Below are 15,522 nucleotides of genomic sequence, written 5' to 3' on the forward strand. Positions count from 1 at the left end.
ATTTTGGTTCTCTCACCACCTGCCGCAGGCCCAGTCTGACAGCTATGTCCTTCAGGACTTGGTCAGCTCGGTTAGCAGTGGTACTTCCAACTCACTCTTGGTGATGGACATTGCAGTCCCCAACCAGAGTACATTCTGTGCCCTTGCTACCCTCAGTGCTTCTTCCAAGTGGTGTTCAACATGGAGGAGTACTGGATTCGGCAGCTGAGGGAGGGCAGGAGGTGGTAATCAGCAGGAGGTTTCCTTGCCCTGTCAAATATTTTAATCATTTTTAAACACCTCAATTAGATTATCTCTTAATCTTCTATACTCAAGGGGGTGCAAGCCTATTCTGTGCAACCTCATAACTTGACACTTTTAGCCCCGTATCATTCTGGTGAATCTGCACTGCATCCCAGCCAAGGTCAATATATCCTTCCTGATGTGTGGGGCCCAGAACTGAAAGAATGACTTGCATTTTTATAGCGCCTTTCATGAGCACCAGACGTCCCAAAGCACTTTACAGTCAATGAAGTACCTTTTGAAATGTAGCCACTGTTGCAATGTAGGAGAAGCGGCAGCCAATTTGCGCACAGCAAGCTCCCACAAACAGCAATGTGACAATGACAAGTTCATCACCTTTTAGTGATGTTGATTTGAGGGATAACTATTGGCCAGGACATCGGAGCTAACTCCCCCCTGCTCTTCTTCGAAAAATGTCACGGGATCTTTTACGTCTACTTGAAAAGGCAAATGGGGTTTCGGTTTAACGTCTCATCCAAAAGACAGCACCTCCGACGGTGCAGCGCACCCTCAGCACTGCATCTGGGAGTGTCAGCCTGGATTTCTGTGCTCACGTCTCTGGAGTGGGAGGTTTGAACCCACAACCTTCTGATTCGGAGGGCGAGAGTGCTGCCCACTGAGCCACGGCTGACATCAAATGAATGTGGTGCTCCAGTTGGGGTCTAACTGGAGCTCAGACCACCTGTAACCTAACTTCCTTCCCGTTATACTCCAGTCAAGAGCAAAAAACAGCTGCACAAAGGGAACAAAGCGCGATTCAGAGTCTTTATTGATTGGCATCTATTAAATACAGATAAATCATTAATAAATTTATCACATCTTTCAAGTAAAAGTGCAAATCATTAGCATTTCATTATAAAAAGAGAAACAGTTGTGTTCAGATTGAGGCCAGCACCAACCAGTACCTAACCTAACAGGTGGAAACACTGCTTAAGCATTTTATCATCAGTACAATGCAGAACCACATAGAAACTTTGTGAAGGATGTCAAAAAACAAACACACAAAACCAATTCAATATTTGCCCCTTGAGGTCTCACAGGTCAGATGCAGCTGGACGAATGCTTAAAGTATCTGAATGGCATTTCGTCCACCGTTATTTGAACCCGGCTCATGCCTCGATCAAAGGAGTGGAGGGGGGAATTTCGCAATCACGTGAAGCGCTCCTACACTCATATCCGACAACAGGTTGCAGGGGTTTCCGGAATTTGGGAGATATCTCCTTGACTTATGTTTTAAAGGTCTCACATTGTGCTTCGAAGAATCACCAATGCATAGAGATTTATACTACATCGGGTTACAAGATACTGGGGAACAGCGAGAGCTGACCGACTCTATCCTCTTCCACATTCCTTATTGTTGGCAGGCCACATTGTTCGCATGCCAGATATGAGACTCCCTAAGCAAATGCTTGAAGTGGAGCTCCTTCATGATAAATGAGCCAAAGGTGGGCAGCGAAAACGTTATAAGGACATCCTCAAAGCCTCCCTGGTAAAGTGCGACATCACCATTGATACCTGGGAGACCCTGGCCGAAGACCGGCCGAGGTGAAGAAAGTGCATCTGGGATGGCGTTGAGCTCTTCGAGTCTCAACGCAAAGAATGTGAAGAGGTCAAGTGCAGGCAGCGGAAGGAGTGCGCGGCAAACCAGCCCCACCCACCCCTTCCCTCGACGAATGTCCGTCCCACCTGTAACAGGGTCTGTGGCTCTCGCATCGGACTGTTCAGCCATCAAAGAACTCACTTTGGGAGTGGAAGCAAGTCTTCCTAAATTCCGAGGGACTGCCTATGATGTTGACAGCATCTCACCTCCAGAAGCTTCCCCTGCCCCCTCCCCTCCAGCTCCGCCTGAAGGCACTGGCTCTTTGCTCCAAAGTCCCTGCAGCCGGTCACCTCCACCCTCTTGTCCAAGGGCCCGTCCTTCATCGTCAACTGAGAGCGTGGGCAGGCAATTGGCCAACAGCAGCAATGCCAAACCCCTTCCTTCCCTTGCCCATGGCCCACACAGATTGCACTCTCTGGAAAGGATTGCTAGATACTGACAGGAGGTGGGGACTCTGGCCAACCTCCCGCCCCCACCCCGGCTCAGGGCACCGAGTCCAATTGTAGCCACTCCAACTGAAATCAGCAAACTTAGCAGCGACTGGTATCTTCCCCCTCTCTCCTGCTCAGCTCCTCATTGAATAATCTCCTTGAGCCGTGAGTGAAACTTGTGGTCCCTTTTAACAGATCAAACATTTAATTTTAACCTACCTCAGTGGGTGGGAAGCCCACAGGATCAGGTGGAACACTGGTTTTACTCCCCGCCCAATATTACTGGGACGGGTTGGGGTTAAAATTGCCCCCTAAATATTGTTTCTAACGTTAATTCATAGAAACAATTCTGTGCAAGTAGCCAAGAATGAACACATTAGCGATGATTTGAAAGTATTTCAATTCACACCAAGAACATACACATTCAAAATCAGAATCTGTACATTCCTCAATTTACAGATATAAATTTACAGCAATTTGTTTTATATAAAAGAGATTGTGAGACAGAGAGAAACTTGTATGAATTCCGGCTACTGAAAGCTTGGATCCAGTATTCAAGAGTTTTCCCAGTGTGTCTCTAAGGGCTTTGACCAGAGCATCCCCGAGGGCTTTGACCAGAGCATCCCCGAGGACTTTGACCAATGAGCCCCGAGGACTTTGACCAGTGAGCCCCGAGGACTTTGACCAGTGAGCCCCGAGGACTTTGACCAGTGAGTCCCGAGGACTTTGACCAGTGAGCCCCGAGAACTTTGACCAGTGAGCCCCGAGGACTTTGACCAGTGAGCCCCGAGGACTTTGACCAGTGAGCCCCGAGGACTTTGACCAGAGCATCCCCGAGGACTTTGACCAGTGAGCTCCGAGGACTTTGACCAGAGCATCCCCGAGGACTTTGACCAATGAGCCCCGAGGACTTTGACCAGAGCATCCCCGAGGACTTTGACCAGTGAGCCCCGAGGACTTTGAGCAGAGCATCCCCGAGGGCTTTGACCAGTGAGCCCCAAGGGTTTTGACCAGTGAGCCCCGAGGACTTTGACCAACATGTCCATCAGTTCAGGGAGCAGAGAATCTTGCAGCAGGAATATCCCTGGAGCTTAATAATTCCAAGCAATATTACTCAGGTGAGCTTCAAAACTGATCTGGATAGCCATCTTTTAGGAACTTAAGTTTCTGTAATGGAAAATAAATTCCCTTTTGCTATTTTACTCCGTTTTAAAAAAATAAAAAATCAGTATCACGAGGCCAACATCGGTCACAGCACAACCAATCCCTGGTGACCAGCACTGACTGGAACTAAACCTCCATTTGGGGGCTAAATCTTGTATCAAAGGACCATTGGTGTCAGCAACTGGAGATAGGTGGAAATGACTGGGGACATGAGCGTGCTGTGTTTGAGACTCCATGGGATGCATCGAAGCAGCTTGTGAACGCTTGGACACCAGGATCAGGGCATACTGGGGGCAGGCCTCCTGTGGTCGGTAGCTGTAGTGATGTCGTAAATATATTTACAAAAGGTCGTCGCTGTCGGGTATTGGCAGCGAAAAGGGTCCGTTGGGAGTGTGTGATGTGGCGAGAGATGTTGAACAGTGGGAAGAGCTGATGGGTGCTGTCAAGATGCCGGTATTCAGTAGCCAGAGGAACTCTACCCTCCCTAAATCCAGGGTTGAGTTCTGAAGCATCAGGGAGGGACCTGGGGAGAGGTGGAACGGTAGGTGAACTGTCGATGGGCAGGAGGCAAATTGCACATCTAACAAAAAGGGTGCGAAAGATCAATGAAATACCCGGGGACAGAGGGACCACTGGTGAGACGAGGGTGAAGGGAGGAGCACGGCACTGACAACTCCATAACAGCTGCACGATGGAGTTTTCATTCCCGCACCAAAACAATAGGATTAATTCCATGATCCCGCACTCTGGCACTTGAAAGGCAGCACAGGCCAGGAACTGGATAGCCCCAATTCTCCAACTTTTTTCCACTATGAGAGTGCCGCATTTAGTAGCAGAGCAGAATTCGCCCTCAAAAAAGTTCAGACAGAATTACAATTTTCTTCAACGTACTCAAAGAAGAACATTCAAAGAAAATCAGGGCCTGTTTTTCTTTTTACGCTGTTAGAATTCCACTTTGGGAAACTTCAGACCGTGACATTCAGAGTCAGTTTATTTTTAAATGAAGAATCTCCAAAATACATTCAGAGGTAGAAATAGGAGACTAGTTTCCATTCACAAAATATTAAATCAACAGTAATGCTGTACAGTGTATTCTGCATACACAATATCTGCTCACTTTATGTAATTAGCGAGGAACAACCTGCTCTTTTGAACTGGAAAGATTTCCTCTGTCAAGTGATACCAAAACACCACATCCAGTTTTTAAATTGAACATTTGCATCAAAATGCTTAAAATACCACACTTGCTCGGTGCGGAGAGTCACACCGAGACGCTGTCACAGCGCACTGTACCAGCTTGGGCCACCTCAGCAATAGAACACACCATCACCACCTCACCAACTGCTAAGATTTGACTCTTGGAAGCTGATCCCCCATCCCTGCATCCCCACCCGCCTCGGAACATCAGCGAAACCAGATTAGTGCAGACTAACTTTAAATAATGATGGCATGGCACCAGCGGACAAGTAGTACAGCTTCCCAACACTGGGGCAAAGATAGCTAATCACCAGGGAATTACAATCTTTTCAATCCAAATCCCTGGTGGGGTTAGTTGCCAGGCAGCTCAATCCTAGGCCTTGGCGTGCGAGGGAAGCAAAGGGGAGGGGGTTTCAAAATGGCCGCCGGTTCAAAATGGCCACCGTGAGCGGTGCCTTCAGCCAAGTGAAAGAATAGACAGAGTGGGCTGCGGATGTGGGACTATCACAAAGGAGTGACTCGTTGACCATTTCACTCATTGCTCCTCCAACTTGCTCAGGAGAATTAGGCTAAACGAATTTCATAAATAAAAAGGGGGCGGGGGACGCGAAAGAGGGAACAAAAGTGGTTAAAATAGATGATCCAAGGCCCGCTCGCGTGTGATGCAATAAAAGATGGTGGAGCTCGACGAGGTTCCAGATAGGTCCGCACGCTCCTATTCCAGTTACAATTGACGGAAGCTTTTCGGGCCGAACTTGTTCGAAGCAAGATTTTTTTTTTGCACGGCCAAGAAAATAGAAGCTGTGCCTTCCGAATCAACAGGTAAAAGTTGTCCAGTTACTCTCGTTAGCGCTCACATCAGTGTCTGGAGTTCGGCTGCTGCGCCAGTGCGAAGTAGAATCTCTTGTGCTAGTCAAGGCGATCCCAGCCGTGCAGGGGGCTACCTTCATCTGTAGCCCGGCACAAACAGCACACTGCCCCCGTCACATCAGCAATCCAGGGAACGCCGATACCATCGTTTTAAAAAGAATAAAAATAAAACTTGTCACTTTTTTTTTTAAAAGGAATTACAGTACGACAGGGAGGTATTTAATTGCTCCAGCATCCACCAGCTTCTTCAGAAACAGCTGCTCATGTGTGACATTGTGCTCGGAGTTCTGTAAAAGTAAAGAAAGGTTTTATAAAGCAAGCCAGAACCCCCACAGCAAGTAACTGATCAACCTGCGGAGGCCGACGGCACATGGCAACACCACAGTTACAAAATCTCCTTTGATCCAGTCATGTGAAGCAGGTTAAGCAGGTTGGGCCGATACTCATTACAACATAAGAAATCGGAGCATTTGGCCCCTCAAGCCTGCTCCGCCATTTAATATGATCATGGCTAATCTGAACTTGGGCTCAGTTCCACTTCCCTGCCCGCTCCCCATAACCCTTCACTCCCTTATCGTTCAAAAATCTTATCTATCTCTGCCTTAAATATAGTCAATGACCCAGCCTTCACAGCTCTCAGAGAGAAGAAATTCCTCCTCATCTCAGTTCTAAATGGGCGACCCCTTATTCTTAAATTATGACCCGTAGTTCTAGATTTCCCCACGAGGGGAATCATCCTCTCTGCATCTACCTTGTCAAGCCTCCCCAGTATCTTATATGTTTCATTAAGATCACCTCTCATTCTTCTAAACTTCAATGAGTAGAGGCCCAACCAGCTCAACCTTTCTTCATAAGTCAACCCCTTCATCTCCAGAATCAACCTAGAAGAGTGAGAGGTGATCTTATTGAAATGCATAAGATTCTCAGGAGCAGACGCAGAGAGGATGTTTCCACTCATGGGGGAATCTAGAACTAGGGGGCATCGTTTCAGAATAAGGGGCCGCCCATTTAAAGCGGAAATGAGGAGGAATTTCTTCTCTCAGTGGGTCGTGAATCTATGGAATTCTCTATCCCAGAGAGCTGTGGAGGCTGGGTCATTGAATATATTTAAAGCGGAGATAGACAGATTTTTGAACGATAAGGGAGCAAAGGGTTATGGGGAGTGGGCAGGGAAGTGGAGCTGAGGCCAAGATCAGATCAGCCATGATCTTACTGAATGGTGGAGCAGGCTCAAGGGGCCAAATGGCCGACTCCTGCTCCTATTTCTTATGTTCTTATGGTCAGCTTCACATCACCATACACAGGGTTAATGTTCAGGGACCTTGCGTGCGGTCCAGTTAACACGGCAGACCCAGCGCTGCTCTGCTGTATGCCTGCGTAAGAACGAGCTGATCTCATCTGTCAGCTTACTCGAATAATTTCTGCCTCATCAAACAGAATCATTCATGATATGCTGGCAATGCTAGAGCCAGAATTTCAGCAGCGGGAGTGGGGCGGAGGAGCAAGCGGCAATGGGGCATTGGGGCACTGAGCATGGGAGGGCAGCGGGCAAGAAGGATCATAGAGTCTGAGAATCACACAGCACAGAATAAAGCCGCTCGGCCCATCATGTCTGTGCTGGCTCTATGCAAGAGCCATCCAATTAGTCCCACTCCCCCGATCTTTCCCATCTCCTGGAATTTTTTTTCCTTTGAATGGTGGCTCATCATGTCACATGACTAATAACCCTTGAATGATGATTCAGTGCACTGAAGAGCACACGATGCCCACAAAACATAAGAACATAAGAAATAGGAGCAGGAGTAGGCCATTTGGCCCCTCGAGCCTGCTCCGCCATTCAATAAGATCATGGCTAATCTGATCATGGACTCAGCTCCACTTCCCTGCCTGCTCCCCATAACCCTTTATTCCCTTATCACTCAAAAGTCTGTCTATCTCCACCTTAAATATATTCAATGACCCAGCCTCCACAGCTCTCTGGGGCAGAGAATTCCATAGATTTACAACCCTCAGAGAAGAAATTTCTCCTCCTCTCAGTTTTAAATGGCTGGCCCCTTATTCTAAGACTATGTCCCCTCGTTTTACTTTGCCCTATGAGTGGGAATATTCTCTCTGCCTCCACCTTGTCAAGCCCCTTCATTATCTTAAAAGTTTCAATAAGGTCTCAAAAGTCTCTTGTCTTCTCCAAACGGTGGTAAATGTGTTCAGGCTAAAACTAAGAATCAAGTTTATTTACAAGTTAAATAATACAGAAGCAAAAAGAGCACAAAACTAAAGGGTGAATTTAAAATGGATAGATGGAAAATCCTACCAGGCCTGCCGACCTCACTGAATTCCTGATGTGCGCTCCCAGAAAGTGAAGGGCCATGCTGGGAGCATGAAGACCCAAAAATATTCCGTAAAGGTATAGTATAATAATTAAAACAATAAAAATAAAGTCAAGCCATAAGAGTTCTGAATGAAGTAGGCTTTCAAAGACTTTCTAATACAATGTCATTGTGGAAAGTCCAATTCTCAGGTCAATCTAAAGTATCTATGTCATCCATTCAGAAGCGAAAGACACGGAGAGAAATCTTCCAGAGGGTCATCTCTCAGAGGACCGTGAATCTTTGGAATTCTCTGCCCCAGACAGCTGTGGAGGCTGGGTCATTGAATATATTTAAGGCGGAGGTAGACAGATTTTTGAACGATAAGGGATGCGGGGCAGCCAAGTGGAGTTGAGGCCAAGATCAGATCAGCCATGACCTTATTGAATGGTGCAGCAGGCTCGAGGGGCCAACTGGCCGACTACTGCTCCTATTTCTTTATGTTCTCATGTTCCAGTACAGATTCCAAATCCAAAACACCCCTGATTAAAGAACTGTTTCCGATACACAATGATTGGAGACGAGCAACTGCGTTAATCCTTGGCGCGTGTAAAGTGTGATTGCAGCTTGAACAAAGCCTCTGGGTCCTGACTCAGTTACAGTCTTAAGTGACCTGTCTTGTGATGAATGTGCTCTGACCTTCATTGTCAAGCTTCGTACTAAAAGGTAGCTTCCAGTTTTACTCTAGTTATTTCAAAACAGTAAGAGATAAAAGTAAGGATTTCTCACTGGTTGACACAAGACAAAAATCTTGCCTTTCCTCTCATCTCCATGTGTTAGTATTGCCAGGGTAGAGGCTGGGACTGAAGAGACAGGAGGCAGACATAGCGTCAAGATAAGGAAGGATGCAAGGGGGAAGGGAGGGAGGGAGGATTGGGCATGTGTATAGAGTTGCAAGTGTTCCAGATCTCCCCTCCCTGCTTCCTTTGACTGACTGTGGAGTTTGGCTGGGAACTCTCATTGGCTTTTTTGCAATCTGATTGGGCGCTACCAACCACGTGACTGATACTCCGCATGTCGAGTGACCAATCAGAAAGGGAGTTGGGGGGGCGGGGGGGGTGGTTCTATGCAACCAACCCTCCCCGAAGCATTGTATGGCCTGTCGCTCACACTACTGGTCCCACAACCTGCAGTGTATATGAACCTCAGCTTATCTCCTTATCCCTGTACACTGCAGTCCATCTGTGTGCTGTGTACCTTGGCAAGACGGGAACCATCCTCTATGAGAGCAAGAAAGACAGGTTTGCATGTATACAGTGCCTTTCATAACCCCACAATGTCCCAAAGCGCTTCACAGTCAATTAAGTACTTCTTTTTGAAGTGTAGTCACTGTTGCAATGTAGGAAATGTGGCAGCCAATTCAGGCACAGCAAGGTCTCACAAAAAGCAATGTGATAATGACCAGCTAATCTGTTGATTCAGGAACAAATATTGGCCAGGACACCGAAGGAAAGTCCCCCTCTCTTCAAAATAATGCCATTGGATCGTTTACATCCACTCGAGAGGGCAGATGGGGCCTCGGTTTAATGTCTCATCCGAAAGATTGGATTTCATGCGCAGGTCGCTGGAGTGAGGCTTGAACCCATGACCTTACGATCCAGAGGCGAGAGTGCTACCCCGGCACGTGGCTGGCGCCTTCATTAGCACATCAAACTTTCACAGTGCTGTGCCAGCACACCCCACCTCCCCCCCCAGCCCCTCACCTCCCCCCCCCACCACACTCCACCTTCCCCCCACACTCCACCTTCCCGTCCACACTCCACCTTCCCGTCCACACTCCACCTCCCCCCCACACTCCACCTTCCCGTCCACACTCCACCTTCCCGCCCACACACTCCGCCTTTCCCCCCCAACACTCTGCCTACCCCCCCCACGCACTCCGCCTTCCCCCACACACTCCGCCTTTCCCCCCCAACACTCTGCCTACCCCCCCCACACACTCCGCCTTTCCCCCCCAACACTCTGCCTACCCCCCCCACACACTCCACCTTTCCCCCCCACACTCTGCCTTTCTCCCCCACACTCCGCCTTCCTCCCCCACACACCCCACCCCCTCCCTCACCCCACACCCCCCTCCACTCCCCACATACCACTCCAACCCCCAGCACACACCCCATCCCCCCCCCCCCCCCCGACCCTAACCCCTTGGCCCGAGGCAAACATCCCCTTGCGTAACTGGTGAATGGGGCAGCACACCCCGAGCACGGTCACTCTGTCCAGTGGGGGCAGAATTCAGACTGAATACACTGACCTGACCGAGAGACCTCGTCAATATCACCATCGGATTTTAAACCTGACTGACAGAAAACTCCAGGAGCTGGATTTTTCGGTCTTTTGTACTCAGGATTTCGCCCCAGGAGTGGCGTGAAAGGTGGCGATCAGACTCCAGCGTCCCGCCGCGATACTCCGGTAGGGTTTTGAGGCGGTGCCCCGTGTGCAACGCCTCTGGCTGCGAGTTTCGAGTCTCGCCCGATCCGTCTGCCCGGAAGTGCGCCCACAATGACCAGCTGGGAAATCAGAGTGTTCCGGCCACGTCGGCAGCGGAGAGAAAGGTAACGTACTGCAGTAAGTGTGAGTGTTTTCTCTCAACTTTTTGTGTGACTTGTGTTGCAGTGGCGTGGGCAATGTTTTGGGAATGTTTTTGTGTTTTTTTGTGAGTTTTTCTCCCCCTCCCCCCTCTCTGGGAGTGCGCCCTGGCTGGCTGTTTAGCTCGGGAGTTTCCCATCCTAATGCCTCCCTTAGTGCTGCGCCCCCCTGACTCAGGGCCCAGCTGCCCAAACTTACTGACTGAGGCGCAAACTGTTCCCGGGCACTAACCTTTCCGTCCCGTCGCCATTATCGTCTCGCGAACAGAAAAGCCTAAAGTCCAGCCCCAGGCCATTTTATAAATGGACGCGAAGCATGTCAGAGATATACAATGGGCAGTCAGTAGCATTTAGAACCACCTGATACTTACAGACATTTCTTTCATGGTTGTCTTGCCGTAATAGTGAATGGGAGCATTTTGCTGACTGTGCGGATACCCAAAGCCGGCAATATGGACCTCGTCGCAATAGTTCAGGGCCACGGTGATAGCTAAAAACCCAGTGGTGGGGTGCACGGGTTTCTGTGGGTGCAGAAAGAGACAGCAAAGTCAGAGGTCGCGATCATGTGGTTGATTGGCGACAGGTATGCTGCTCACTGTATCACTTGCTTTCTCAGTCAGCTCAATTATCACAGGCACGATAACCCTTCACAGCGATAATATATACACCCAACTGTGGGCACCAGACAAGTTAAATAACTCGCTGAACAAACTGGAGGCCTGAAGTTTCACAGTGAGTGACCCTTACACTGAATAAACAATGACTCTGTACAGTTACAATGAGTAACCCTTACCCTGAATAAACAGTGAGTCTGTACAGTTACAATGAGTGACCCTTACACTGAATAAACAGTGACTCTGTACAGTTACAATGAGTAACCCTTACCCTGAATAAACAGTGAGTCTGTACAGTTAATTTGTGACCCTTACCCTGGAAAAACAATGACTCTGTACAGTTAGTGAGTGACCCTTACCCTGAATAAACAGTGACTCTACAGTTACAGAGTGAGTGACCCTTACCCTGAATAAACAGTGACTCTGTACAGTTAGTGAGTGATCCTTACCCTGGATAAACAGTGACTCTGTACAGTTAGTGACTGACCCTTACCCTGGATAAACAATGACTCTGTACAGTTAGTGGGTGACCCTTACCCTGAATAAACAGTGACTCTACAGTTACAGAGTGAGTGACCCTTACCCTGAATAAACAGTGACTCTGTACAGTTAGTGAGTGATCCTTACCCTGGATAAACAGTGACTCTGTACAGTTACAATGAGTGACCCTTACCCTCAATAAACAGTGACAGCTTCTCGGCCTTTTGGCTAAGATCATGCGTGGCTGGCCTGACAGGGGAGTGGCCACCATGACCTCCGGGTGGTTCTCCCTGGATCAGGAAGGTATATGCTTGCTTTTTTGGAAACAGGAGGTGGGTGGGGTGGCTTGACCCATCCACCTCCACGGAGGTGTGTGGGGGACCTGACCCATCCACCTCCATGGCACGAACCTGGTATTGCAGTACTTCCAGGAACGGTGCAGTGGCTCTAGGCCTTTTGGCTAAGAGCATTGGTGCAGAGTGATCCTTGGCGTGTGCAAGGTGACCTCTGGCGTTTGTGATTTGACAAAGAATTGGAACGATTGGCTACGAATTTCAAAACAAAAAAAAAACAGTGACTCTGTACTGTTACAGTGAGTGACCCTTACCCTGAATAAACAGCAACTCCACTCAGTTACAAGTCAAATGCTGACATTGGTACCTTAACTGTTACCATGCAAGACAAACATGGCCTCCGTGGTTACACAACATGAGGCATGTTACATTAATAGGTAATGTGAGGCTGTTCCACAATGCCTCAGCATTCCTGGGTGTGGAACCTACTCCCAGTGTGCGGAAAGGGGACAGAGGAGGAAGGGACCCTGGTAACAGCAGTTTGCAGCTGATTCCCGGGAATTATTCGGATTATATTAAATGCAGAGAAGGAATGAATGCACAAAAACGGCTTAATTACCACAGAAAAATCACGTTCTTCGTAGAGAAAAACAAATGGTCAATGGTTGCTGGAGCTATCGAGGCGGGGAGGAGGGAGAATGGAACTTGTCTACTTTGTTCATCCAGTGTCAGCAATGAACAAGCACAAAGACAGGGAAAATTCCCTATATTCTTATTCTCCGAAGTGCCAATTTAATGCTGTTAAAGGTGTAGGGGAGGAATGTGTTGTAGACCCACACTGACTAGCTAGGCTGTCTGAATTCAGTCACATCCAACAATTACTTCCGTTTATTTAGCACCTTTAACATCGCAAAACATCCCAAGGCGCTTCGCAGGAGTGCTATCAAACACAATTTGATGGCGAACCGCATGAGGAGATATTAGGACAGGTGGCCCAAAGCTTGTTTAAAGAGGTAAGTTCTAAGGAGCGACATAAAAGGAGGAGAGAGCCGGAGATGTTTAGGGAGAGAATTCCAGAGCTAGAGATACTGACAGAGAAAGCAGACTTTCACCCCAACTCCCCGAAATAGTTTCAACCCCAGGTGCCAGAGTCAATGTCCCAGGTGGAGGGCGAACACCAGCAACGATTGGTTGGACCAAACGGCCTGCTTCCGTATTGTGAATTCTGTGCAAGTCTTTGCGCTAACCCAGTTGCCAGAAGCTAAAGGGCAATGACTTAAACTCAGAGTCTCCCCGGTCCAATGAACAGCACGTTTAAGTCACAAATCGCCAATCGATGTCCTTACCTGCTTGGACTTGGGAGGCACCTTCAGTGGGATGTTCAGTAATTTGGTAGCAGCTTGGTGTATGTAATAAGGGTTGAGGATCCGGATATTGGAAGGATTTGCTTCCCAGATCAAAGGCGGAGGCCTCCAGAATCCTTTCCTAAACTGCAACAAAAAATAAATAGTGCTAGTTTAGGGCGAAAAATTGATGGGGCGATAATCACCGGCTCTTTAATACTCGACTGTCCGATGAGTTAATGAAGTGGAAATCGATCAGCCAGAACGACCTGTACATGGAGAGCCACAAGGGCAGGTGTCCATGGGCCCAGTAAGCAGGAGCTCCCAGAGCTGTGTACATAGGAACAGGAGGCGCCATTCAGCCCCTCGAGCCTGCTCCGCCATTCAATTAGGTCATGGATAATCAGTATCTTACTTCCATTTATCCACCTTCCATATCCCTTAATACCCTAGCCGAATAAAATTGGGGGCAGTCCCATTTATTGAATGAGTGAGAAATAAGTTGCCAATCTGTCTCACGTGTATGATCCAGTTTTCATTGCAAATGCTCTTTATATTAACTGGCATTTTGTGGAAAAGGTGTGATCGTTCAGCAACCACCCACATGGTCCTTTCCTTGCATTGTCGTTCTTCAAAAGGAAGAATGACTGTGTATCTTCCTCATTTGTTTGTGGGGGTCAGGATGGAAAAGAGGAGAGGGAGTAAGAACATAGGAGCAGGAGTAGGCCATACAGCTCCTCGAGCCTGCTCCACCATTTAATACGATCATGGCTGATCTGATCATGGACTCAGGTCCACTTTCCTGCCCGCTCCCCTTCACCCCTTATTCCCTTATCAGTTAAGAAACTGTCCATCTCTGTCTTAAATTTATTCAATGTCCCAGCTTCCACAGCTCTCTGAGGCAGAGAATTCCACAGATTCACAACCCTCTGAGAAGAAATTTCTCCTCATCTCGGTTTTAAATGGGCGGCCCCTTATTCTAAGATTGTGCCCTCTAGTTCTAGTCTCCCCCATCAGTGGAAACATCCTCTCTGCATCCACCTTGTCAAGCCCCCTCATAATCTTATACGTTTCGATAAGATCACCTCTCATTCTTCTGAATTCCAATGAGTAGAGGCCCAACCTACTCAACCTTTCCTCATAAGTCAACCCCCTCATCCCCGGAATCAACCGAGTGAACGTTCTCTGAACTGCCTCCAAAACAAGTATATCCTTTTATAAATATGGAAACTAAAACTGCACGCAGTATTCCAGTAAACATCAGCAACTCATAGTTAGCATGGAGCTGTAACTCGGTTGCCCCCGGTAACCCAAGCTCAGGCTGGACACAGCCAGGAGAACACGGGGCAACTGAGCTGCCCCGAGCTGACAGTGCTGCCGCCCAGAGGAGCTGCAGGTCCTCGGGGACATGAGCAACACTTGGGTGATTCTCCCTCCCCACTGCAGCCGGAATAGGATCAGGAGCCCGGAGAAATGCTGGGACAGGTGCTCCAGGGAACCGCCTCAGGTCATCATGCAGTTCTGCATAGACTAAAGGCAGTAGCTCAATGGCCAGAGGGCACAGAGTTAAGGTGATCGGCAAAAGAATCAGAGGCGACACGAAGAAAACCTTTTTACGCAACGAGTGGTTAGGATTTGGAATGCACTGCCTGATAGGGTCATGGAGGCAGATTCAATAGCAGCCTTCAACAGGGAATTGGATAAATACTTGGAAGGAGAAAACAGTCGCAGGGGAAAGAGCGGGAGAGTGGGGCAAACTGGGTTGCTGCTTTCTGTGCTGTACTATTCTATAAGAACATAAAAAATAGGAGCAGGAGTAGGCCATACGGCCCCTTGGGCCTGCTCCGCCATTCAATGAGATCATGGCTGATATTCTACCTCAACTCCACTTCGCTGCACTATCCCCATATCCCTTGATTCCCTCAATGTCCAAAAATCTATCAATCTCTGTCTTGAATATACTCAACGACTGAGCTTCCACAGCCCTCTGGGGTAGAGAATTCCAAAGATTCACCACCCTCTGAGTGAAGACATTTCTCCTCATCTCAGTCCTAAATGGCCGACCTATGATTCTAACTAAAGCAGACCAAGATAAGTGGATTATGCTGACCCTCCCCTTGCACATGTTCTAGTGTTAGCATCAATCCAGATTAGCGCGATCATGACTGGCTGACTCCACTTGGGTTGCAGTCCATTAAAAGGCATCAAAGTGCACAGGAAATTGCCAAGAGCTCTGGCACCAGCCACTGGCCAACCAGTACGTCTTTGGCACCTCGATGGCCAGGTCCAAGACCACC

At 48.3% G+C, this 15,522-nt stretch overlaps 1 protein-coding gene and 1 pseudogene across 11 annotated transcripts in view; one reads left to right on the forward strand and one right to left on the reverse strand.

Moving 5' to 3' along the window:
* Positions 1-1,034: 1,034 nt before the first annotated feature.
* Positions 1,035-15,522, reverse strand: part of st3gal4 (ST3 beta-galactoside alpha-2,3-sialyltransferase 4) — a 308,604-nt gene continuing 294,116 nt past the window's right edge. For all 11 annotated transcript variants that reach the window (XM_070894285.1, XM_070894290.1, XM_070894289.1 and 8 more), the window contains 3 exons: positions 13,229-13,372; positions 10,867-11,016; positions 1,035-5,831 (listed from right to left, as the gene is read on the reverse strand). In XM_070894285.1, the coding sequence (XP_070750386.1) occupies positions 5,742-5,831; positions 10,867-11,016; positions 13,229-13,372 (384 nt within the window). In that variant the 3' untranslated portion in view covers positions 1,035-5,741. The remainder of the gene's footprint in view (positions 5,832-10,866; positions 11,017-13,228; positions 13,373-15,522) is intronic.
* LOC139276568 (U2 spliceosomal RNA) lies at positions 11,798-12,036 on the forward strand (annotated as a pseudogene).

This window comes from Pristiophorus japonicus, chromosome 11 (assembly GCF_044704955.1).
Source record: "Pristiophorus japonicus isolate sPriJap1 chromosome 11, sPriJap1.hap1, whole genome shotgun sequence".
NCBI lineage: Eukaryota > Metazoa > Chordata > Chondrichthyes > Pristiophoridae > Pristiophorus > Pristiophorus japonicus.